Source organism: Misgurnus anguillicaudatus, chromosome 24, assembly GCF_027580225.2.
Source record: "Misgurnus anguillicaudatus chromosome 24, ASM2758022v2, whole genome shotgun sequence".
NCBI classification, from domain to species: domain Eukaryota; kingdom Metazoa; phylum Chordata; class Actinopteri; order Cypriniformes; family Cobitidae; genus Misgurnus; species Misgurnus anguillicaudatus.
Window position 1 is genome coordinate 14,037,516 of NC_073360.2, and position 27,216 is coordinate 14,064,731.

At 36.8% G+C, this 27,216-nt stretch overlaps 1 protein-coding gene across 1 annotated transcript; it reads left to right on the forward strand.

The window, feature by feature from the left end:
* The first annotated feature begins 3,118 nt into the window (after nucleotides 1-3,118).
* LOC129437751 (calcium-activated chloride channel regulator 4A) lies at nucleotides 3,119-26,965 on the forward strand. The gene is made up of 14 exons (XM_055196043.2): nucleotides 3,119-3,368; nucleotides 3,541-3,678; nucleotides 3,757-3,907; nucleotides 3,997-4,099; nucleotides 4,191-4,224; nucleotides 4,999-5,229; nucleotides 17,745-17,969; nucleotides 18,069-18,249; nucleotides 18,429-18,535; nucleotides 19,617-19,832; nucleotides 21,447-21,711; nucleotides 21,788-21,931; nucleotides 22,645-22,872; nucleotides 25,684-26,965. The coding sequence occupies exons 1-14, from the start codon at nucleotides 3,222-3,224 to the stop codon at nucleotides 26,013-26,015; spliced, it is 2,502 nt and encodes an 833-aa protein (XP_055052018.2). The 5' UTR covers nucleotides 3,119-3,221; the 3' UTR covers nucleotides 26,016-26,965.
* Nucleotides 26,966-27,216: the final 251 nt, after the last annotated feature.

Consider the following 27,216-nt stretch of genomic DNA (forward strand, 5'->3'; position numbering starts at 1 on the left):
ACTGAAGTGGTCTTATGAACAGAATGCTACGATATTCAGCTTTCTGGGGCTTGTTAGAGGGGTACGTGAGCCCGTCTTAAACGAGATGTTGCACGTCTGACTGTGGGCGCGCTTTGAGCTCGTTTTCCGAGCGTCATAAACGAAACTTATTGTGGCGATAGCAAGCTCACTTGAGGTTGATATTCCCCCTAATATCTCTGAGTATTGGAGCGGAGCGGAGCGGAGGTGTGAGCGTCTTCGGATCCGCTGATATAAGTCAGCTATATGGTGGAAAAACGTCATAAACCGCTTGGCTGTAAGCCTTTGAGTGGCCGTCCGGAGAGGGCGCAATTCAAACGCTTGGAGCCATGAAAAAGTCTGAGGCTGCCGTCTCTATAGGAAGAGAAAATAACAGCCGTAAGACCGTGCTCGTTTACGCCGTCAGTATCGTAGCGGAAAAACTGAGGTGGGCTGCGAGCGAATTTGGCAGAAAGGTGTTAGAGAGACGGTACAGCCGTGGGGTGTCAATACACAGTATATGGCCAAACCGGGTTTTTTCGGCAAGCGTTGATACATTTATGGACGGCGGGGCGTGTGTGCGTATTACTGACTGCTTGTCGGTAAGGCGAAAAAGTGCTTAGAGACACCGTACAGCCGTGGGGTGTCAATACACAGTATAGTAAGCACGGAAATTGCTCTTAGAGGAATTCAATACCGTTCGCCACTATAGTGAGGTCGCATAACCGACAGTATTACAGAGTATGTTTTTTGGATAAACAGCACACAGAAAACATTTCAGTGCAGTCCAGCCGAGGCGCGACTTAACCCTTCCTCTCCCAGACAGTTCGTTCTCTGTCGACGCAGCTGTGCTGCGAAGACCAGAGCTCGGCCGTTCAGGTGCACGAGCCTCAGTAGTGACGGTGACCAGAGCGGCTCACAGAACAGAGCAGTATGTCTAGGTGGTTTAATGTCAGACTGGACCCATCACAGAGAGGAAGTCTGCCGTGTCTGCCATGAGGCCCACGGTTTTGCTGTTTATTAAAAGGCCTGCGGTTTTGCCGTTTATTAAAAGGGGCAGAAAAACCGGGTATATAAGAATGTACCAGTATTCAGCGCACTGATATAGGACAGGACTGAATAAAGGGAGGTATTCGGGCCTCAGTATATTATAAACAAATTCGTTCTGCCTCTGATTCCGTCTAAACCAGGGAGAAATGACCGGGCAGACGAATAGTGAGCTATCCCGAAGTGAGACAGACTCAGGCTGGTTAAGCTCTTATAATAAGTGTTTTTAGTGCTCCAATAGCAGCGGCTCCGCCCTATCGAGCAGACGAATGAGATCGCACCGCTCCAAGAGGGGAGGGGCATGCAGCTCTGTTTAGACGAATAGTGAGCTCTACCGGAGTGAGACAGACTCAGGCCGGTTAAACTCTTATAATAAGTGTTCTTAGTGCTCCAATAGCGGCGGGTCCGCCCTATCGAGCAGACAAATGAGATCACGCTGCTCCAGGAGGGGAGGGGCATGAAGCTCTGTAGTCGTTGAACACTAGACAGCTGCATTTAGAGGCAGCGAGCCGTAAGATCGCGTGCTAACTCTAAAAAGCTGTTAAGAGACCTCACCACTGCGGGGAAAGGAGCGAGGGACTCCGCGAGCATGACAGGGAACAGGGGCAGACCCGCCTGTGTTTTCTTGTGGTATGCATCTATCTTAGTTCTACGGTTCCCTCGCTTGTTCATCTCAACAAGAGAGGAACGGCAGAGGGGAGCAGCAACACAGATAGAACAGCCATGCGTCATATGAACGGTATCACCCGATGCACTCGGGGGATTCATATGAATGTGCCAGAGATCTCGCCACTGAATGTGAGAGGAGCGAAGGGACTCTGTGAGTGTAAAGCATGAACGGTTCGTTGTGACAGAACACAGGGGGGGTTAGCCCGTGTGTGCTTGTCTATGAAACCATCTAGTCTCATGGCTCGCCGTGTGTTCATCCCGGTGAGAGAGGAACAGCAGGGGGAGCACGAAACATGGATAGGACAACCGATGCATATAAGCGCAGTCCCGGCGTGGGAGGTGCCAGACCGGTGACGCGCTCGGGGGAAATTCATAGCAGAGAGGCTGTGCTGGACGCTATTACAACAGCGCCTGCTCTTGTAATACAAGTTTCTGTGCTGATCTTTATTTAGCCTCACCTAAAATACGCTAAGTATAGTTAATCTTTTAGCTTATAGCTTTATATTAAAAATATTGATCTTACCGTGCGGCCGCAGGGGAGACCTCGTCAGGCATGTGTCCGCTGCACAGGGCTTGTACCACGGCAAGCGAAGGCTATCTTCGGTTCTCAGCCGGAAAGCGGCAGGGGAAGACGCTAGACCTGGATTTTGCTATCTTCGGTTCTCAGCCGGAAAACGGCAGGGGAAGACGCTAGGCCTGGACTTCGCTGCAGGGCTTGTGTCGACGGCGAGGTAAGGCTTCTTCTTCTTCGGAGCAGCGAGAGGTTCGCGATGAAGGAGAAAATTAATGAGCTCTTGACACTTGACCCACGCTTATATAAGGAAGTGTGCATCCCGCGCGCGGACTCAAACGTCATTGGTCTGTATTTTTTACAGAGATGTTCCAATAGGCTTCAATCGCGGGGTAAACAGGACTTTCCTCCATAGCATCAGCAACTGACGCAATGCGAAGTGAACCGTATTGAAAGGGAACTAATGTTAACATTGGTTTATGTACAATGAACACACTAACGTTAACAAAATTTAAATGCTGTAAAAATATATTGCTCATTGTTAGCTCACGTTAGATAATGCATTTATGGTTGTTAAAAAATACAACTTCATTGTAAAGTGTTACCAGTTATACTTCAAAGAAATGGAAAATGCCTTAGAGGTAAGAATCAATCACTAAACGGAAAGAGAAAAAGAGGAAAGAGAAATAAAGTGAAGAAATGAAAGAATACAGATACCCGTGCCAATGCCCGAATTTACATTTTAATACAGAAGTAAATACCACAGAGTGGTTTATACAATTATGTTAAACAGCCTGCTCTGTAGATGATTAAGATTTTTCTACGTGGGAGGGGTGTTGAGGCCTATAAGTACAGTATTTGTTTAACTGTGTCTTACTTCTGCAGAAGCTCATGTGTTGGATGTCTATCTTGACTTTGCAAGGAAAAAAACAAGTTTCTGTGCTGATCTTCATTTTAACCTCACCTAAAATACGCTAAGTATAGTTAATCTACAGCAATGGACTCAAGATTCATTGTCTTGTGCTTGATGCTCCTGTCATCCTCCTGCACTGGAATCAAACTGGAGGGAAATGGATACACTGATATTGTGGTTGCGATCAGTTCAGGAGTACCACAAAACAACACACTTATTGAGAGAATAAAGGTGAATATACAGATTTTTGTATGTTATCTGTTCTTTTTAAAGGCTATGTAAGGAATAGTTGACAACGAGCCATTGAATTATTTGAAAATAATGCACACCCAAAGTGGTAATGCAGCACGAAGGAGAGAAGGAGATTGGCAGTGTTTTATCATTTTCTCATTTATCTGGACAGGACATGTTCACTGAGGGTTCAATGCATCTGTTTGAAGCAATGGACAACATGGTCTATTTTAGAAAAGTTACAATACTAGTTCCACCTCATTGGAGCAGTAAGGATTTTACCAAAGCCACAACAGAATCCTATGAGAAGGTACAGAACATTGAACACTTTATTTATACAAAATGTTAAATCACTTAATTTACATGACGACTTTTGCATCATACGCAGGCCGGAATAAGAATTGATAAAGCTAATCCAGGATATGGTGATGATCCGTACACAAAGCAGTATGAAGATTGTGGATCAGAGAATGAGTACATTCACTTCACCCCAGACTTTTTCCTAAATGATGATCTCAAACACTTTTACGGTTCAAGAGGTCATTAATGTTAAGATTTATCATGGTATTATAAAAACAACTACAAATTTATTCAGCAGTCTTGTTTCATTTGCCTTTTTTGCTTGTAGGAAGGGTCTTGGTGCATGAATGGGCTCATCTGAGATGGGGGGCGTCTGATGATTACAATGAAGAAAATCCATTCTATTTTTCTAATGGAGTTCAGGCTACAAGGTCATAAACCATTAACTCATTACAAATATAAATATTGTTGTTGCTGCTGTTTATGAAGTATGACCAGAATTGTCTTCTTGTTTATTTATAGATGTAGCAAACACATCGCAGGCCAGCAATCAGAGGTGGGTATAGTAGTCCAAACAAAAATTAAAACACAAAAGGCTCCAAAATGTATGTACCTGGTGTGGATTCATGCATGATTTAACAACAAATCTGAGTCATGGTCAAGAAGTTTAGTACATTTTCAGTGTCACAGACATTACACTTAAATTGCTATGATATAATGTGTACACTGTTACATTTTTTTGTAGAAAAACACTGTTAAACATTTGCTTACTTAATTTTTTATAAGCTACAAGTCATTTCAACTTACTATTTTTTATCTTGACTAGAGAGGAGTTATTATAACTTATGAAATAAAGTTAAAATATGTGAACTTTATAGCAAAACATTGTTTACAGTGTACAGGAATACTTGCAACTTTTTGCAAATAACTTACTGTAGATTTAAATGTATGTTATTTAACAGTTTCTTCAAAGTAAAATGTACAGTAAACATTAACACGTTTTTACAACAAATAAAAAATAACATGCAAAGCATTCTGGGAACCACTCTGAAGGAAAAACAAAAAAGATTGATGAGGATTTCTTGTTCCCAGAATGCTGATATTTTTATTCTGTAAAGACAAAGACTTTGTTAATGTTTAATGTTTATTAAACTTTGAACAAAGTATTGCCAGTAAATAACATACATTTAAATCTACAATACATTACTGACAAACAGCTGCATAACTACAGCATTTTTAATAATAATCATATTACTTTTGGAAAATGCAAAATAGAAGTTTTTATATTTGCAATGAAGCAAATATAAGGAAATATTAACACATTTTCCAGGAAGTTGCATTTTGCAGAGAAGATGAGCACAATGCTGCAGCCTCAAACCTACAAAATAAGAAATGTGGTAACAGAGCTACATGGACAGTAATATTTGAGGATTCTGTGGACAGCGCTGCCCTTAAATCTCTGCAACCGCTGCAATCTCCTCCACCAGCACCATCTTTCAATGTTGTACAGAGAAAGCAGCGTGTTGTTTGTCTCATCCTTGATGTCTCAGGAAGCATGAAAGTATGTAACTTTATTTTAAATTATTAAAACTTTTAATTCACATACATTTTTATAATATGAAGAGTTTGGTTCCAAAACAAGATAATCTTTTTTTGTGTGCATTCCAATTAATATAAATCAAACTTTTGATTTAAGTCTATAACTTCATTAACTCTGGGACCCTGTACCGGGTCCAGAATTATTTATTATTTCTTAATATAAAACAGTCCTTTAATTTATAATGGTCTGTCATGGACCCAGTACCACATATGAGATAATGTTTGAAAGCTTAGACTCTCTACTTTCTGCAGATATGCATCACTTTGACATATATTTTACTGTAAGAAAGTTATTTACACTTAATTTACACTATCACCCCCCCCCCCCATATTTTTTTAATATCATTTAATATTCACATATTTCATATTTTTAAATAATGAGAAACATGGGCAAGTCTCATCTCAATTTAAAGCTCTCATTCTCAGGAATAAGGCTACGTCTTTTTGTATTTTTGTTCTATTATCATCACATCTCTAACAACAGTCAAATGAATAATGAGGTAAAAAATTGTCTTTTGTAAACGTATGTGAAACTTAAGCGTGAACTGTCTCAGATAGCACAGATAGCCACAAATGCTACACCATCTTTTATCTTAGGTCCTACTTTAAAAAATGAGTCCATTCGCAGCATTTTCTTTGGTTGTGTGCATGATTAATCCCTTGCTATTTATTATACACTAACCAGAATAATCAAGGTTTTTAGTATATTTTTTTATTGCTACATGGCAAACAAGTTACCAGTAGGTTCAGTAGATTCTCAGAAAACAAATGAGACCCAGCATTCATGATATGCACGCTCTTAAGGCTGTGCAATTGGGCAATTAGTTGAATTAGTTGAAAGGGGTGTGTTCAAAAAAATAGCAGTGTGGCATTCAATCACTGAGGTCATCAATTTTGTGAAGAAACAGGTGTGAATCAGGTGGCCCCTATTTAAGGATGAAGCCAACACTTGTTGAACATGCATTTGAAAGCTGAGGAAAATGGGTCGTTCAAGACATTGTTCAGAAGAACAGCGTACTTTGATTAAAAAGTTGATTGGAGAGGGGAAAACCTATAAAGAGGTGCAAAAAATGATAGGCTGTTCAGCTAAAATGATCTCCAATGCCTTAAAATGGAGAGCAAAACCAGAGAGACGTGGAAGAAAACGGAAGACAACCATCAAAATGGATCGAAGAATAACCAGAATGGCAAAGGCTCAGCCAATGATCACCTCCAGGATGATCAAAGACAGTCTGGAGTTACCTGTAAGTACTGTGACATTTAGAAGACGTCTGTGTGAAGCTAATCTATTTTCAAGAATCCCCCGCAAAGTCCCTCTGTAAAAAAAAGGCATGTGCAGAAGAGGTTACAATTTGCCAAAGAACACATCAACTGGCCTAAAGAGAAATGGAGGAACATTTTGTGGACTGATGAGAGTAAAATTGTTCTTTTTGGGTCCAAGGGCCACAGGCAGTTTGTGAGACGACCCCCAAACTCTGAATTCAAGCCACAGTACACAGTGAAGACAGTGAAGCATGGAGGTGCAAGCATCATGATATGGGCATGTTTCTCCTACTATGGTGTTGGGCCTATTTATCGCATACCAGGGATCATGGATCAGTTTGCATATGTTAAAATACTTGAAGAGGTCATGTTGCCCTATGCTGAAGAGGACATGCCCTTGAAATGGTTGTTTCAACAAGACAATGACCCAAAACACACTAGTAAATGGGCAAAGTCTTGGTTCCAAACCAACAAAATTAATGTTATGGAGTGGCCAGCCCAATCTCCAGACCTTAATCCAATTGAGAACTTGTGGGGTGATATCAAAAATGCTGTTTCTGAAGCAAAACCAAGAAATGTGAATGAATTGTGGAATGTTGTTAAAGAATCATGAAGTGGAATAACAGCTGAGAGGTGCCACAAGTTGGTTGACTCCATGCCACACAGATGTCAAGCAGTTTTAAAAAACTGTGGTCATACAACTAAATGTTAGTTTAGTGATTCACAGGATTGCTAAATCCCAGAAATTTTTTTTTGTACAAAATAGTTTTGAGTTTGTACAGTCAAAGGTAGACACTGCTATTATTTTGAACACACCCCTTTCAACTAATTGCCCAATTGCACAGCCTTAAGAGCGTGCATATCATGAATGCTGGGTCTTGTTTGTTTTCTGAGAATCTACTGAACCTACTGGTAACTTGTTTGCCACGTAGCAATAAAAAATATACTAAAAACCTTGATTATTCTGGTTAGTCACATTGTACTGCTATTATTTTGAACAATACTGTATGTGCAAAACAAAACAAAGTACTTTTATATAAAAAAATTATTTTATTCCCTTCAGTAAAATAAGAATAACTTTTGAATTCGACATGCTAAAGAGATCATTCTTTTTTGGGTGTTTACTGTCTGCTGCTGGTTACAACCTGTCTGCAGTCTGCTAGAGCACAGAGAACCAGAGTTATCCACTTTCAAAGACATTGTTTACAACATAAAAAAATAAAATTTGGTGTTTCATCATATGAAAAACAACATAAATATCAATATTTGTCACATACAGCAGCTTTTTATGTAACTTCAAAGGGTTTTCTGTAAAATGATATAAAGAAATTGCATTTATTCTAAAGTATGTGGTAATGGGGACACTTCAAATATTTTTAGGCGGAAATTAAATACAAAAAGGCTATTATTCTTCCCTTCATTTGGACTAGAATAACTTTTCCATAGATTGTGATAGAGAAAAAAATCCCTTTTTCTCTGTAAGCTGATATTTGCTGGAATCGAACAAAACTGTCTGCAGGTTTCGTTACCACTCAGGGCCAGAGTTATAAACTTTTACAGACTTTAGAAAAAAAACATCCAGAACCGCCTATTTATTTTTGTGTTTATTTGAGGACTGACAAAACATACAACCATGTTTATAACTTTCAACAGTGTTTTATGAAATTTCAAAGGGTTTCCTGTAAAATGATACCAAACTTTTGTATGTACACCTCTGCATGTGGGTATGGGAAGCTTTTGAAATTGGGTAGGCCAAATCCAGGAGAAAATCCCCAAAATAGCCTCAGAGTGTAAGAAGTTTTAAAACACAAAAAATACAGCTAAGTAACACAATAAAACTAGTGATGGGCAGAGCGAGGCTTTGTGAAACACTGAAACAGTTGAATCAATTGTGTCGAGGCTTCGAAACATGGTTCGAAACCGCGTCCACAGTGACACCTAGTGGTCATTCGCACGTATTACCATAGAGCAACCATGACAAGGTTTTGGACGAGCGCTGACAAATTGTATCCCACATGTTGATAGATTAACACAAGTGATCAGGTGGGAGAGTGGATAGTGTACTCGACTCTCATGCAAAAAACACTTAGGATCGAATCCCTGGAAACGCGTTACTATTTCCATCGTCACAATGAAGTTACTTATTTTTTGTTGTTGTTGTTTTAACATCTGTTTTACAACTACATGAGCTTTTAGGCTCACCATTGTCAATAACTATAAGCTGGTCTATTTAATAAATAAATTGAATAGAGATAAATACCACATAAACAATAAGAAATTAATAAAATATATCAAGCCACCATGTCACATATAAATATCTGCTGTGTGTGGAAGGAATTAGCCTACTTCTTTTTTTACAGATAATTTCTCCAGCCTTTAAAAAACTCCTCTCACAAAAACCCACAAGGTCAATATGCGTTTATTTCACTTTAATACAGATGTGCGATTGTGTTGTCTGTTCCCGACCGTGCAAATCAAACGCTGATTCGGCAGACCACACCTGATGAAACACTTGGTGAAACACTTCGAGGCTTCATTTGGTCATAGTCACGTGACATGGGTGTTTTGAATCGCGCTTCGGATCAGTGTTTCGACACATCTGCGCTTCGGGGTCTCGCAAAGCTTCGGAACGAGTGTTTCACGTCAGCCATCCCTAAATAAAACACAATAAAAACATGATAACATAATAATAAACATGTTTTGACAAAAATAAAAAACAGAATAATCTCGTTTTGAAACAAAAATCTTCATATCGTCGCTGTTGGGCGGAAACCTTTTATGTCCAAATTTTGTCAATTTCATATTTTTTCACAAATCGATGCTATTGGTCAGTCCTCACGTGGGTCTGTTAAAAGCTTGAGCGCAAACCTCTTAACTCCATTGGACATTTCAACTGTCTGAGAAACCTCGTAACTCCACCTCTTCTTCACTACGCGGGAGAGCTTCGCTGCATATTTCTCTTCAAGATTGAGAATCGCAACAAAATCCTCGTCGAGCAACACGTCCACTGAGGTAAATGTCCTCCAAACACTGGTTATTTATGTTTCAGTTATATGAATTATATAATAACAGTTTTTATATTATGTATAACATTTTTATCTCAAAGTAATGGTAGTGCTAAAGTCTAATGTATAGTTTCTGAGGCTGCTAGATTTTTCTTTACGCTATTCACGTTTCTGAAGTGAATTTAAAACACAAATTGCCTGCCGTTGACTTAGTTAGTCACTATGCATTGGTTTTGTCATCATGTTTGGTGAGATATCTAACGATGACTGGTGCCCCATCCGAGTCACCACCTCAGACATCAACACAGTCACAAACTCACAAACACAAATACACTCAGTAATGGGCTTAATAAAGAAAGACTTAACTATGATTGTATCTGTGTTAACCTATGATATCAGTTATGGATGTATTTTGAATATTTACGTATTACTATGCTTATGTAAGCAGTAAGGTACGAGAGGCTGTACACTTGCCTCATGTACCTTATTGCTTTTATAAAACGGTTACCACACAATATTAAAGTAAAAAAAAATATTAGTGCAACTTTTATGAAGTTAAATCAATAAAAAGCAGTCCTTCCGCTAGAAAAAATAGTCCCTTATCATGAAAAAAAATGTGTTTCAATCACTGATCTATATATAAATGACTGGATTGCGCATGACGTCACAACTGTGAAGCCATCGCGCCGCCATGTTGGTATACCCAAACATTCTATTAAATCAATGGACACGATCAGATTTTAATGATAAAACATCACTTGACTAGTCTTCGTTTTTATATCTGAAGTTACCCTGTACATTATTACAACACAAACGTCCTACGCATGTACATAGTTATTTACTGAAAGTTGTACATTTTAGTTTTTAATCAGTTATTATACATTCATCTTCATTACAGATCAGCAGACAGACCGCAGCATATTTAGTATTAATGACAATAAACGTGCTTATTCTGAAATCTAAATAAACAATCATACTTCTTATTGTATGTGCATGCAATAATTTGCTGCTTTTATGTCATCTAAACTTACAAGTTACCTAAACTTATTTAGAGAAATAACGCTGACTGTGTAGCTGAATGAAAAAAAAAAATTATTTATACCCGTGTCATAAACAGAACGCAGCAGACACACTCACCTTAAAGTTTTTTTATAAATCCATTTTCCTGCCCGATTAAAGCATAAACATTGCAAAAAACACCAGAATTAACAGTTAATTTATGTACACATATTCTAAAAATAATCTTTCGTGATTTATACGCTGTAAAGCGGGTGAATTTAAAACATGATTTTGAATGGAAGTCAATAGTCCCTTTCACACATACAGTCTTTACTGGTAATTTACTGTTAAATTGCCGTTAACATGTCATGTGTGAACAGAACCTTTCCGGTAAATCAGTGCTCCCAATTTACCAGTAAGACAGGTTGTAAGATTACCAGTAATTTACCGGTAAGCGCTGTGTTTGAACGAAAATTATAGGATTACCGGCATTTAGAACGGACGACGTCAGACCGTGCTGACAGCTTCGGGCCAATCATACCGTTTTAATACAGATGACGCGTTTACCCCCGCACTGTTTACTGACGTTTCCACACACACATGCTGCTTGAAAGTTGAGCACACCTGAAGTTTACGTCCACATTTCTTCACCAAAGTTGTTTAAAACAGCTTACCGCCGAATTGCTGACGTCCTTAGCACGCCCTCTGTGAAGGCTAAAGTGCAAACAGTACTGTTGTTAAAAACGCATTTTCGGTTTGACGTCATCTCATTCAATGTTGTTTGGTCATGAGCAACTTCGCGACTGTTTACCACAGACGTGAAAACAACAAAATACGGACCATGGATATGAACGACGTGGATTGTTTACAAATACAACACTGAGCTCGCCGCGTACGTGCTACAGGTACTTCCGCTTTCTCAACGAATTTACCGATATTTTGATACTGATGTGTGAATGATGTCTTACTGGTAAAATAACGGAACGCCACTGCGTGTGTGAACAGCACGTTTTTGTATTTGCTGGTAAATTCATTCTGGTAAATTCATGGTAATTTACCAGAATTACTGTGTGAAAGAGGCTACTGACGCCCTCTGCCGGTTAGATGCATGAAAGCTCAAATAAAAACAACAAACCGATATGTGTGGTTGCTAATGGTGTTGCTAAGAGCGCAGTGATAAAAAGAACCGCTGGGTGGAGCGGTTATAGCAGTGTTTTATCGTGAATAAAGCACACCTATTGACCAATCAGAATCAAGGATTGGAACTAACTGTTTTATAACATACATTTTAAAACACTGAAGTTTTAAAATGTATCTAATATAATACTTGAATTAAATTGAATGTTTTGGATATCACCATTAAATTATTTTGTGCATGTAAAACACAAGTAGCAATGTTTTTATTGAATTCATTTTTTAATTAAATTGAATGTTTTGGATACCACCATTAAATTATGTTGTGCATGTAAAACACAAGTAAAAGTTTTTATTTATTGTAGAGAAAATGACTGTTTAAAACCATTAAGAGTTCCTAGGGACATTTTGTGCCATTTTGATTTTGATTTTTAAACCATCTTGACTGTGATGATTGAATATCGCCCAAACTTGCCAAAGGTTAATCATTTTTGATACATTTTAGAATTTTGGTTTCAGTTTTTTAAATTAGCTTAAAATGGCTAAGCTACGCAAAAACCGACTAATGTGTTCCTAAGGACAAAAATGCCCCATTGAAAACCATTATAACTACCATTTTTGACCCCCCCATTTATCTTAACATAAACTAATACATACCTTAATGTCAATATATCATTTTGAACTACTGGCCTTGAAGTTTTAATTTTTATACTTGTCCACCAGGTGGCGCTACTTTTTACCATTTCATGCATTCATCAAAATGTCTAAATTGTTGCTGTTTTCTGCGGACCGCATAGCTGCTGAAAAGATAAACCTTTAATGTTGAAAATTGGTGTGTGTGTAAAAAAAGTGTGTCTGAGTGGTAAGGGGGTGGGTCGGTGTTGAGTGGGGCAGGGTGCGTATTCAACATATCCAAATTCTTCTCTCTTTGAAGGGCACATTCTGCATTATAAACTAATTCAGTAATAAAAACGATGACAGGCCAGAACCGAAACAAAATCAATGTTCATTTTGTTTCTAACTCATGTTGTTTATGCAAGTACACTGCTATAAGTATGAACAGTATGGCAGAAGTAGTGAAAATGGCAAGGCATTACAGCACACATAAGGCTCCTAAAATCATGCACTTCCAGAGCGAGGATGGCTCCTCATCTTCCTCCGAGGATTCTGAGGTCGACACGGAGGCCTCAGAGGTAGAAGTAGACCAGCTGGAGTCTAATTCATTAGAGGGATCTTCAGAAGACTTGTCACAAGGTGAGAGCGGAGAGGAGATGGTTGAAGTGGCGGCAGGATGGATGTCAAATATTGAAAAATCTTCTGGTCTCCCACAAACATGGAAACGCTCCGCTACTTCCCAGCAGCCAGAGATTTGATCCCAGGGCTCACAAACTATGCCACTGCCCGAATCAGCCCTGACTTCAAGCTTTTCATTGATGCTGATGCATGAAATCCTGCAGCATATTGAGGCCATGACAAACCTACATGGGAGACAGTCACAGACTGGAGAGATCTTGAGACAGAGAAACTGCAGGCTAATGTGGGGCTGCTCATTTTGACCGGTGTTTACAGCTAAAAATGAATCAGTCCTTAGTCTCTGGAGTGAGAAATCAGGACAGGGGACTATCTGGGCTACGGTGTCCAACAAAAGGTTTCACGACATCAGGCGAACACTGTGGTTTGATTTATGTTAACATATTGGCATTTAAAGGGTTAAAATTTCCACAAATATAATTAATATTTGACATGTATGTTTCAGGAAGAAGTAGTGTTAAAAGATTTAATAGTTTAAAGCGGAAAAAATGATTGATGTATGATATTTTAAGAGCAGTTTTTGGGAAGATGTCATTTTGGCCTTAGGATCATTTTGGCCTTAGGATCACAAGTGTGAGTTTTGTATAAAATCTGACCCTGTTCAAAAAATAACAATGCATCAAAATCAATGTTGCTACCAATCTTTGACCCATCCTAGGGTCTTATAATAATTATAATCAAATGGTAGTTCAAATGTTTTTTTTTTTGGGGGGGGGGGGGGGGGTATTTAGTTTTTTTGTTTTTTCTGTTAAAAAAACATGGGCTAATGTAAACCAACATGCATATAAAGGGTTAAAATTTCCACAAATTACATTATTATTTAATATGTATGTTTCAGGAAGAAGTAGTTCTAAAAGACTGCATCGTTTAAAATGAAAAAAAAATATTGACGTATGATATTTTTAGAGCAGTTTTTGGGAAGGTGTCATTTTGTGGCCTTAGGAACACTTAAGGAAGTTTTTTATAAAATCTGACCTTGTTCAAAAAATAACAATGCATGAAAATCAATGTTGCTACCAATCTTTGACCCATCTCGGGGTATAATAATAATAATAATCACATGGTGGTTCAAATGTGTTTTTTGGAAAATATTTCGGGTTTTTTTTCTGTTAAAAAAAACATGGGCTAATGTAAACAAACAGGCATATAAAGGGTTAAAATTTCCACAAATTTAATTCATATTTCATATGTATGTTTCAGAAAGAAGTAGTTATAAAAAACTGCATAGTTTAAAATGAAAAAAAAAAATATTGACGTATGATATTTTTAGAGCAGTTTTTGTGAAGGTGTCATTTTGTGGCCTTTAAGGAAGTTTTTTAAAGGAACTCTTGAGGGTTAATTAATACAATAATTCTGTTTGTTAGACACTAACAAGTGAAAATAGTTAGGTTTGAGTACATTTATTAAAACTCGATAGCTGTAATGCTTCTGTGCAGAAGGATATGGAAGCCCGTTTCCGCCATGTTGTAAAAAATAATAAAATAAAATTCTGACTTTGTATCTCAAAATTCTGAGATACAAAGTCAGAATTCTGAGATACAAAGTCAGAATTCTGAGATATAAAGTCAGAATTCTGAGATACAAAGTCAGAATTCTGAGATATAAAGTCAGAATTCTGAGATATAAAGTCAGAATTCTGAGATATAAAGTCAGAATTCTGAGATATAAAGTCAGAATTCTGAGATACAAAGTCAGAATTCTGAGATATAAAGTCAGAATTCTGAGAAACAAAGTCATAATTCTGAGATACAAAGTCAGAATTCTGAAATACAAAGTCAGAATTCTGAGATATAAAGTCAGAATTCTGAGATACAAAGTCAGAATTCTGAGATACAATGTCAGAATTCTGACTTTGCATCTCAGAATTCTGACTTTGCATCTCAAAATTCTGACTTTATATCTCATCTATATGATGTGTTTTAAGTCGTTGCTAAGGTATTATGTGTGGTTGCTAGGCTGTTTCTGTTGCATTCTGTGTGTGTTTTAAGTCATTGCTTGGGTATTATGGGTGGTTGCTAGGCTTTTGCTATGGTTATTAAGTGGTTGCTAGGGTTTAGCTATGGTTTTCTATGTGATTGCTAGACAATTGCTAGGATATTATGGGTGATTGTGAGGCTGTTGCTCTGGCATTCAATGTGGTTGCTAGGCTGTTGCTCTAGTGTTCTTTGGGGTTGCTAGGCAGTTGCTATGGCATTCTTTGTGATTGCTATGCTATTTCTCTGATTTCCTGGCTAATTGCTACACTATTGCTAGGGTATTATGGGTGGTTGCTAGGCTGTTGCTCTGGTGTTCCGTGGGGTTGCAAGGCAATTGCTGTGATATTATGGGTGGTTGCTTGGCTGTTGTTGTGGCATTATGTGTGCTTGCTATGTTATTTCTCTGATTTCCTGGCTAATTGCTACACTGGCAATTGCTGTGATATTATGGGTGGTTGCTGGCTGTTGTTGTGGCATTTTGGTTGGTTGCTAGGCTATTGCTAAAATATTATGGTGGATTGCTATGAAGTTGCTAGGATATTGTGGGTGGTTGCTAGGATGTTGTATTCTATGTGGTTGCTTGGTTGTTGCTAGGCTTGGGTATTTTAATTGGTTGCAAGAATATTATTATGGTTTTCTTGGTGATTGCAATGGTGTTGCAATAGCATTCTGGGTGATTGGTAGTCCTTTTCTAGGGTATTTGAGGTGGTTTATAATATTGATAGGCTGTTCAGTGTGGTTCACAGAGAACTGCTATGCATTCAATAGGGTTTCTTTGAGTGAATGATAGGCAGTTACTACAGTGTTATGGGTGGACCCAGGGCCGGAGTGGGACTCATTTTCAGCCCTGGAGTTTCATGCCTTAGACCGGCCCACTTTAGTTCACGACTGACTATTAAAAGAATATCTTTAAACCCTCAGTAGTATAAGTCTGCAGTAGTGCACTGTTCTCTGCAGCCTTGCAATTCACTGTATTTTTCAAATATATAATTTCATATTCCGTGCAAATGCAGTAAACAATTATAATTTTTGCCATAATTATGCAGCCCTACCATAAGACCATATATTACTAAAGTAAACTTATTCAAAAACTAAAGGAAACAAATGTGTTTGTACTTTCCTCTATATTTCTATTTCTAAAAAATGGTGAGTCTTGAGATTAACTGTTGGGTTGATAACGTTTGGAAACCCCTGATATACAATACACAAGCAAGATTTATCAAGTATGCATTGGAAACAAATGGAAATAGTCTGTATCTTTTTTTTAGTACTTAGATCATGTCTATTGCTAAATAACGTAGGCCTACATTGTGTTAAAAAAAAGAAAACATCATGGATATACTTTTGAAACTAATGAGTTTTGCATCAAATAGATTTTTGTTACTCTTGCAATAAACGATGAATAATGACTATTCATAGAGAATTCATCTATGCCTTGGATAAAAAAATACGTTTAGAGGCCAGCCCGTTTGTATTAAGACGCGCTCAAGTTTATTTAAAATATAATAGACGCGCGGCCGGCAAGGGCACTCAAAAGACGCGCTCAAGTTTATTTAAAATATAGACGCGCGGCCGGCAAGCGCACTCAAAAGACGCGCTCAAGTTTATTTAAATATAATAGACGTGCTTGAATTGTGACTTTGTATCTCAGAATTCTGACTTTATATCTCAGAATTCTGACTTTATATATCAGAATTCTGACTTTATATCTCAGAATTCTGACTTTATATCTCAGAATTCTGACTTTATATCACAGAATTCTGACTTTGTATCTCAGAATTCTGACTTTATATCTCAGAATTCTGACTTAACATCTCAGAATTCTGACTTTGTATCTCAGAATTCTGACTTTACATCTCAGAATTCTGATTTAACATCTCAGAATTGTGACTTTATATCTCAGAATTCTGAGATATAAAGTCAAAATTTTATTTAATTTTTTTTACAACATGGCGGAAACGGGCTTCCATAAGCCCGTGAGCCACGAAGGTAAGTTTGCGAGCAGATAAGATTAATTTCCACTTATTAGACAGCAAAGTCCGCTCATCATGTTTTGTATTGTATCACTTATGGATCGTAAACCTTTAAAATAGATGTATGCAACTACAGTCGGCTTTGGTTAACTATTGAAGCCTCGTCTCTTGTCAAAAGGCTCAATGTGACAGCAGTATTTGTTAAACACTGCTGGCAGCAGCAACGTCTGTGTCCGTACCATTCTTATCAATGAGAGCATAATCTCCTATCTCCCTGCTCCCAAGTCATAAAGCTCGTATCTCCGATAAAATATGGTACACAACAGTATATGATAGCAATATAAGGCATAATGACAACTTTAATGATACAATGTTTAATAGCTCCGTAAAGCGATATTTTTTTCTTAAAGCGTGTTATTTATTTATTTATTTATATTTTCGTTTCATGTGTTACAGTACTGATCAAGGTTATTTAGTGCTCTAACACATCCTGAAGTTTGTCTTCTCAGAGTTTTTCAAAATAAAATTAAATCGGGTTTAAATGTCAGGAGTTCCTGTTGGGACGAAAGTAACACTTGTTTCTTTTGTCCCGCTGCTAATGTTGTTGCATTATGTTGAAAATGTATATTATTCGAATTGGATTTAATTTCATTTTCATAGTGTTCTTACTGTTGAAAATGTTTTTATTCTGAACAATTCAAGTTTGGGTTGATTTTAAAATATTTGGTGAAACTAAATTTAAAACAAAAATGTAATTTCATTATTTTTTGCAATGATAAATATTTAGTATACATTTAATTTATATTTATTTACAATGGCCCTAGGATTCTTCGACAGCAGCAAGCCGCCACACATTTCCTGCAGTACATCATTGAAGATCAAGCCTATGTGGGAATCGTAACCTTTAGCACTGAAGCTTCCATTCTTAAAAAATTGACTCGTATTGACAATGAGACCACAAGAAAGGAGCTGATAAATTCATTGCCAACCATAGCAGACGGGTGGACATACATCTGTAAAGGCCTCAGTAAAGGCTTAGAGGTGCCCTGTTAGTTGTATTCATATACATTTTATATTGTTGGTGATGTGTAAAGTATAAATGCTCAATGTCGTTATCTGTATCTATTTTAAAACCATCAGGTACTTAAAGCGGACAATTTGGATGTATTAGGAGATGAAATTATATTTCTCACTGATGGTGAGGCGACAGACAACATTGGGACTTGCGTTCCAGATGCAGTACAAAGTGGTGCCATTATACACCTGTTAGCTTTGGGTACATCCGCTGCCCAGGCTCTGAGGCACATGGCAGACAAGACTGGTAAGTGACACAGCACAAACATTTGAAGTTCACACAGAGACCCAAGCACATAGTCATAGGTGTTGTTCATCACATTAATAAGTATAGCATATATCCTGTAAGTGTCCGTTTATATAAGTGTGAGTTATCCAGTGCTAATCCAATGCTAATTTCTCCTATATATTCCATGTTAAAAATAGGAGGGAAATTTATCATAGCCACTGATGATTTAACCTCCAATATGTTAGTGGATGCATTTGCTTCACTTACAATACCAACTGGAGACTACACAAAAGAACCAGTTCAGGTTTGGTAAAACATTCTTCATTACCCATTTTATTATCTCGAGTGGGTCACTAAGGGGTCGTTTACAATAGTGGCGCCTGCAGCCTAGAGGGCACTACTGTGGTTAGATTTTTTACATAATTTTCCATTGATTGTTCAATCTATCTGTGTATGCTCATGACATAAAAATAAAGATAGAATAAGGAAAAATAATTATGCACTTACGGGATTGGTGAAAACTGCACATAAGTGACCGACTTCATGCGGCACAGCGGAGACCACTCAGTAAATCGTACGAGTTCCTCGAGAGCAATTACTGGTCTCAAAAATCTTTATTTACCATTATCAGTTATGATATCTGCAATATTAGTTCATTTAGTTTGAGATACACTGTGTTTTAATGAAGAAATTCAATGGAAAATAAAGGATATTAAATATTTAGGGAACACTGTGCTCAAAAATCTGAAAAGAAAAATCATGAAATATGTGTGGTTATATTGGTTTAAGGTTAAGCCCCCTAAAAATGTAATGTGCCCCCTCAGTCCTGCAGCCGGGCCTGCTTGTCGTCTCTGTGTAAACTATGTAAACGTGAATCTGGGATAATGGTGACATCATGCGCATGTGTATTGGTGTATAGGCATAAACAAAACAAAGTTTAAGTTTACAAAATATGCAGACTTTATAGTGTAGTCCAAGGTCACTTGCAGTAAACCTACCTCATCGTCCATCTGCTTAATGTATTTATCACTATGTAGATGAATGCATATGCATGCAGGCTTGTAGTGTTACTTCACAAGATAACATTGCCTGGCATACATAAACAGGGGATTTAATAGTCTTTACGGATCTGTGTAAACCAAAATCTTTTAGACAGCACTGTCGTGTATACATCAGTTTTTTATATAAATGCTTTATTTGCATTTTTCACTACATTGTTTTTGTGTAAGCAAAGTCTAAGGCCACATTTACACTACATGTTTCAAGTGACTCAATTCCAATTTTTTTCTTTCATGGGGCATAAAATCGGAATGCCCAAGGTCTGCAGTGTGAATTCAGTCTAATATTATGTGTATTAATGTGCTTATTTTCTTTGTTGGTTGCAGCTTGAGAGTGCTGGAATAAGAACAGCTGGCTGGTTTAATGGAACTGTATCAGTGGATCCGACTGTTGGTAACAAAACCAGCTTTTTAATCATATTTGAAAGCAGTTTACCTACTGGTTACATACAGGCACCAAGTGGGTACATCTACAGTTTGAGTGATATGATTTCAGATACAACAGCGAAGACAATCACGCTAAAAATTCCAGGAACTGCAGAGGTATGACTTTTACAGTACATTGACAGAAAAAATGTCAAATGACTTTCAGCAGTGGGTTCCAAACAAAAAAGTAAAATTAAAGTAAAATGTCTTAATTCCAATAATGTCCAAAAACAATAATTTTACAGATTTTTTCTTTAAAAATTTTGCAGCCAAATATGGCTATTTTACAGATTTTCCCCATATTATTATGATCAAACATCAAGTGATCAATAAAAGAAAAAGAGTTATGATTGTCTCCGCATTTTACCCATCCACACTGTAAAAAGTGTTTCTTTGCCTTAGTAGATTTAACAAAGATAAAACGAGTAAACTGTATTAAAAAAATGTATTCTTGGATTTTTAATCAAAATTTGAGTTAAAATAACATAAAAAGATTAATAATTTGAGTAATTCTAAATGAACACTTTATTGAGTAAATTCAGCTTCATTTTATCATCAACTAGGCAGTAGACTCGTAGTTCCCAGCATGCTTTGCATGGGACTGCATTTGGACAATGAAATTTAAATTTAAACGCTATTTTATGTGTTTTTAATTAGTGTTTGATGTTCATTTATCTTCGAGATTTAGAAGAGTTTTTGTTTCATATTTGAGTTTTGTAGTTACCATTGTTTAGAAGACAGGTGCTTGTGCATACACTGCATACTGAAGTATGTCGCACTTTACAGCTGCCCAAAACTAAACTGGATGCGCACGTTGATTGAATAAACAATCCGTGCCCTCATCTCACAGAAAGATAGAGTCTAAATCAATGTTTATGGAAACAACAACAACAAACCATAAGTTATCTGTACCAAGAAAAGTAAATTAACGTGAGTAATACTAGAACTATTAGTTGACTCAACTTAATTTTGTTGCATTTGTATTAAGTAATATTACAGTGTGAATTATACTTTAAAAAGGCTACAAGTTGATTCAAATTAAAACATCATATGCAGCCATTTGCCTCAATTTTTATAAGTTAGCTAGGTATTACTTTTTACAGTGACTGCAAGTCATCGACAGACATAAATACTGGCCAATTATCACGTCAACACTAAAAACGCTTCGGTCACTTCATTCCAACTGTGGGAATTGAACCAACAACCTCTGGGTTACAATCAAGTCTTTGGATTACAATCAAGTCAATCTAGTATTTGTGTCTGTGTGTGTTCATGACTTGCAGTGGATGGGTAAAAATCATTTAACCCGCTTTTTTGTTTGGAACCCGCTGCTGCCAGTTATTTAACAGTTTTCATGAAAAAAATGTACAGTGTGGGCTGTCACTTGGGCTTTAACTGAGTACCTAAAGAGTTCATATTAGTACCTCAGATGTACATATTAGTACAGTACCTCTAAAATGCACCATATTGGTACCAAATGTATTTTTCGGCAAATGGCACATATTAGGATCCATTTAAAGTGTAGTGCCTCAGAGACAGCTATCAGGACCAATTTTGGACCATTTGTATATGGCTTAAGTATATAGTTCGAACCATCAGCTAAAAAACATTTGTGCTACTATAATACAATAAAAACTTTTAATCATTTAAGCATATCATTGGTAATTTCATAAGACAATTTGTGTTTTGCAAAAGTCTTAAAGATGTCCTTTTTCTTTCTGTATTGGGTAGGCTGGTGACTGGAAGTACAGTATTCTGAGTGGAAGATCTCAGTCTTTGACTATAACCTCAACTAGTCAAGCAGCAGATGCTGATGTTCCTCCTATCATTGTCAAAGCTCATGTTAACCAGCAGGTTAGTAACGGCAGTAAACCCATGATTGTGTTTGCTGAAGTTAGTCAGAACTACAGATCTATAGTTAATGCTGAAGTGTGGGCCACACTGGAACCTGAAACTGGTGCCCCAGAGATAATACAGCTCCTGGATAATGGTGCAGGTAAATTACCCATCATTCTTTTCCTATGCACACACTCTTTTTAAAATGTAAATAAACAAATTAACATGTTTTACAGGAGCTGACGCTTTCAAAGATGACGGGATCTATTCCAGATATTTCACAAAGTTAGTGAAGGGTAGAAGCAGCTTGAAAGTGCGAGTGAGGAATAAAGATGGACAAGCCAGGTTTACTCTCCACAGGAAGAGTGACGTGGTGAATGGTAAACCAGTGTTATTTAACTTAAAACTGAAAAACTTCAGATCTTAAAGGGGCGATCAGTAATTGTTGTTCATGTTGCGCAGGGCAATATGGCAGTCATGTGGTGCTTATAATGACACAATAACTGATGCCAGAATACAGTAAACATACAGTAGACAGACTCAGTTTACAGTCAGTCATCATTCTTTTTCTTCAACAAACAAAATCATCAAATAAAAGTCTTGCATTGGTCATCTGAACATCTCAGCATGTATTGTATATGTATACTAAATGCATGTTTAAAGAAATCCTGAAAGAGATCAAATCTTAAAATGTTACAATTTTGGAGGGCTTTAACAAATATTTCCTTAACTTCTCAGTTCTTATATCTCAAATGTACCATACAGCTTATGACTTCTGCAATTTACATTGGCTATCATCTTGTCCCCAAAACTGCATCATCAATTTTTTAAAAATATAAGACGTGGAGCACAAAGTTTTCTGTAAAATGAGAAACTTTTTATTAATTTACTTCAAATTTCGTGGGTATCCATATCAGACATACCCAATTCTGCAAAAAAATAAAATTATACTGCAGAGCATAATGTGAACCAATTTGATTTTTAATGTCTATAAACTCCCTTTATATATCTGTATATATCTGTAAGAATTAGCTACACAGGCTTTGAGAGAAAAGTTACTTGCATAGAAATCAAATGTTTCCTTTTTTTTCAGATAAAGTGAAGCTGAACCTGCCAAAGCCTCCAGTTAAAGAACAACCACTTGTGGTAGGAAACTTTACCAGAACAGCCACTGGAGAAAGTTTTGAGGTGTCTTTCGTTTCAGGAGCAAAACCACCAAATTACCCTCCTAACAAAATCACAGATCTTAAAGCTGAAATCAAGGAAGACACTGTATTTCTCACCTGGACGGCTCCAGGGGAGGATCTTGACCTGGGAACAGGTAGAGTAGATTTTGATACAATAATCTTTGAGAAAGAAAATTTGAAATGATTTCACTTAGTCTTTAGTGTTGAAATAAAAATACAGAAACTTTGTAGTCTGCAATCTGAATATGAATTATTTTTATATTTATAACAGTGGGATGTTAAATGCTTTATTCTGATTGGTTGAGAAAGGTTCCACAAGTGTGCATTATTTTTTGATAAATGCACATCTAATCTGTCAAATATCTTAAAATAACCATCAAGCAATGTTTTAACCGTGGTATGTAAGGGATAATGTACAGGCAGCAGGCATGGCCGTAGCCAGGGTATGAAAATTACAGAGGTCCAGGGTGGGGTGTTAAGAGTCAAAGGCGGGATAGGCAGGAATTATCTAAAACACTTTTTTACAAATTTGTTTAAACTGTCTTTATATACCAATGCATAAGTAAAATGTAAGTACTCTGAAAAAGAGAGTATAAAACTCGAGTGTCTTTAGACCTCTCACGACTGTTTTAAACACAGCTAGTTATTTCCATTGGGGACGAAACAAATGATTGGCTTGCGCGACTATGGCACCACCCCTGTTGCTCCAGAATCTGCCCACACATGCGCACACCCGATTGATTTGAACATGCACGAGGCACGAAATTTAGGAAGAGCAAAAGTACAGCAGAGAAAGAACATTCAGAACTCACAGTACCTGCATATGCAGTCGATGACGATGCAGTAGCGGTATTGTCTCCGCAGTGTAGTCCTCATCAGAGTCAACAATGCTTTCATCACGAAAACTCTTACATGCAAAACGACACTGTAGATGTTATGAATCTTCCACCTTCATCACAGTGTAACTGATGGTAATAAAAAACTTGTATCAATGCAATCTGTTTTTAACTTTGTCTTATAAATATAACTAGCTTGTTTGTTACCGAATTAAACAAAATATATTTTAAACTTTACCAGTATCGATATGCTCGCTTAATAGTGAGTAATAAAAGCCATCCTATTTGTTTATATTCATAGTGATAAAGTTAGGTGTATTATTACATGTGATTGTGACATGATGTTACTATGCACCGCGCTCCTTCCTCTCCGCTCGTCTCAGGTAAATGCTTCTCCCGCAGAGCCGGTCAGCGTCACGCGTTCATGTGTTTTGGGGGCGTTTTTTTGATAATTCCTGCCTATCCTGACTTTAGCAAATGCTATTCCAGGTGAAAAGAGTGCACATAAATAAAATACACTTTTTAAGTACACTTAGTAAATGTACTATTTTTGTGCACTCATTATATATCACATTTGTTTTTGGTACTTCTAAAAATTAAGTTAAGAACATCTATGTGTTATTTTGAGACATCATTTATTTCAATAAAAATCTAGTTGGTACTGATATTCTTACTTTTTCAGGTAAGCTGAAGTACTGCTCAAGTAGAACTTTACTTTTAATAAGTATATTTGTAGTATAACTTTACATAACTTACAAATGTATTTGCTAGTATTTAAGTGGTTTAAGTACATTGAAGCATACTTTATTTTTAACTGGGATCTTAAATATTCTGTCTTAACCTTTATACACTTTGGGTACACACTCTCTGTTTTGGGGGATGGACAGGGACTGCTGGATTATTTATTACTTTTTCATGCAACAATGTTTATTTTTGTAATCATTTTAATAAGCAATATTATATAACAAAAACGTTACAAGATTTTATACAAGAACTTGTTTAGTGCTCTTATTGTTTTCAGCAAGACTTTGTTAAAGGTTAACTTCTACATTAAATTAAATAACAGAATTCATAATGTTGAGATGTTGAGATTAGCTTTACCGTTTTACACTACGTGTTTTAACATATTTGGCATATTTTATTTAAACCCAGTTCTTCTACATCTTTGTACCAGAGTTATTTTCTGTTTTGTGTTATTTAGTGTTGTTGATACTGTTAATATCTTACAGACACAATTATGATGACTACTATACTCTTATCTTACTGCTTTTATCCTGTCAGCAATAACCTGGGGCCTATACCATGAACCTGGTTTAGTTGGTTAGCCAGCTTTGTTTAGGATTAGTTTGTGCAAATCCTGGGTTTTGGGTACCATGAAAATAGCTTTTACCAACAAGGCCTGCACATTGGCTTGGTTTTGTCAACCTGAAACTAATCCTGTAACCCTGAGTTTGTTTAACCATTTTCATGGTACGGGCCCCTGCTCGCGCTGAATGTTGCGTCTTATTTGATAACTTTCAGTTTCCATGTTGCCAGATATTAGTACTAAAAACAAGGACAAATAATTGGCCTTAAAAAAAAAGTTTGTAAAACCTTGTATTTCAGAAATAAATCAGCGAAATCGCTAATACTAACCTACACCTAACCATCACTTTATAGATAATGTCAAAGTGTCACATTAATTGCTTAAACACTACGCCTGAAGAGGATTTTTAACAATGGGATCTGGCAACACTGCAAATTATGTACCCGCCGTCGCAGCTTAAGCCAATCTTCGTCATTTTACACTAAACTACACAGTAAACTGTCCAAACTTAATTATATATGCGGAATCGTTTTGAAAAACGAATTAGTCATTCGGAGAGATCTTCAAATTTTATTTTTTATATGAAAAAATTACCAAGGTCCGGACCTCTGTGACCTCATAGCTGGCTACGGCCATGGCAGCAGGTTGTTATTGCAGAAATAATGTAAGCCCCGTCAGTGTGATCTGGATCTTGTATCAGACTGAAGGGGCTTCTTTTGCGATAACAACCTGCTCATAAAGTAGGGAACATTACGTATTCATTCAGTGGCCCGTCATTCATGACATATTTTCTTTCTTTCAAGCTAAATCCTACGAGATCAGATGGAGCAATGACCATGAAATGCTTCTTCTGAACTTCAGCGATGCTTCTTTAGTCAACACGTCTGCAGTCTCACCTCAAGAGGCTGGATCAGTTGAACAACATTCATTTAACATGATAATCCAAAATGGTGCCACCATCTTCTTTGCTATTCGGTCTGAAGACAAAGATGCTGTGAAATCTAAAATATCCAACATTGTTCATGCAACAAAGGTCCTGCCTGCTTCAGGCCTGAATTTTATAATTATTATCATTTCTGTTTGTGTGTCAACTATATCTGTATGTTTTTGTGTTGTTGTAAAACGAAGATGTTAATTCCCTAAAAATCCACAATTACTAATAAGTATTAGAAAGTGGGAATTTGACACATCAGCATTTTTGTCGGTGGGGGGATTTCTAGGTGGCCTGTTGACACAGGGTTTCCACCAGATGTTGCCATCAAGCCAAATATAGAATTTATTCAAAGAAATCATAACATTTAAGTATAAAAGTTGAGTCATAATAAATAAAGTGAAATGACACAGGGAATAAATATTGAACACACTTTAGTTAATACTTTGTAGAAAAGCATTTGTGGTGATTACAGCTTCTATATGCCTCTTGTATTGAGAGACCAGTTGTCTGCATTGCTCAGGAGTGATTCTGGCCCATTCTTCCACACAAATGATCTTTAAATCTTGATGGTTCCTTGGGCCTCTTTTATTCAATGTTTGTCTTGATGGCTACATCTGGTGGACATTTTGTGTCGGTGGCCCACTTGGAAACCCCCTTGCAGATAAAGGTGCTGATGTGTCAAATACTTATTTTCCCCCCTGTATTCACATATTTAACAACATTTTATAAAACGGTTAGTTCCAATCCTTGATTCTGATTGGTCAATAGGTGTGCTTTATTCACGATAAAACACCGCCCTTCAGCCGTTACTTATTCACGATACAGCACAGCCTCTCGTACCTTATTGCTTACATACAGATTTTAAAAATCTTGCTGAAACTTTACAATGCATCAAGTCTTGTTCATTAACATTAGTTAGGGCAATGAACTAACAGTAACATCATTGTTAATCGTAGTAAATTGAAATATATTTGTTGATTATTCATGTTTGGTCATCCTACATTAAATAATGTTAACAGATACAATTTATCAATTTTAAATATCTAGTAGTAAAGTCAATGCTTACATGTATTAAAAATAATAAATGTTGTAGAAATGTTAATTATAGCTTAATTCATGCCAACAAATGTAGCTAACAACCCTTATTGCAAAGTATTTTTTGTCTTAAACCTTTGAACCTATGTATACCTTTAACAATCTATTTAAATCTTCAATAAATATTTTTTAAAGACAGCATTCTTATTGGACTGGTAGCGTATTATATTATTTTTGTACTGCAAAATGTCATTTGCTTCCTTATGCCTAGAATTAGTCAAGGGATTTATATTAGTTTGGGTTCAAATTAGTATTCTTAAAATGTGATTAATTGTACATAATGACATGTTCAACAAATGCATAAAAA

Excerpts from the sequence above, each read along its gene's own strand:
- LOC129437751 (XM_055196043.2), top strand. The coding sequence starts at position 3,222 with ATGGACTCAAGATTCATTGTCTTGTGCTTGATGCTCCTGTCATCCTCC. Across the intron at positions 4,100-4,190 it reads AATGGAGTTCAGGCTACAAG|ATGTAGCAAACACATCGCAG; the intron begins GTCATAAACCAT and ends GTTTATTTATAG. Across the intron at positions 4,225-4,998 it reads TCGCAGGCCAGCAATCAGAG|GAAGTTGCATTTTGCAGAGA; the intron begins GTGGGTATAGTA and ends CACATTTTCCAG.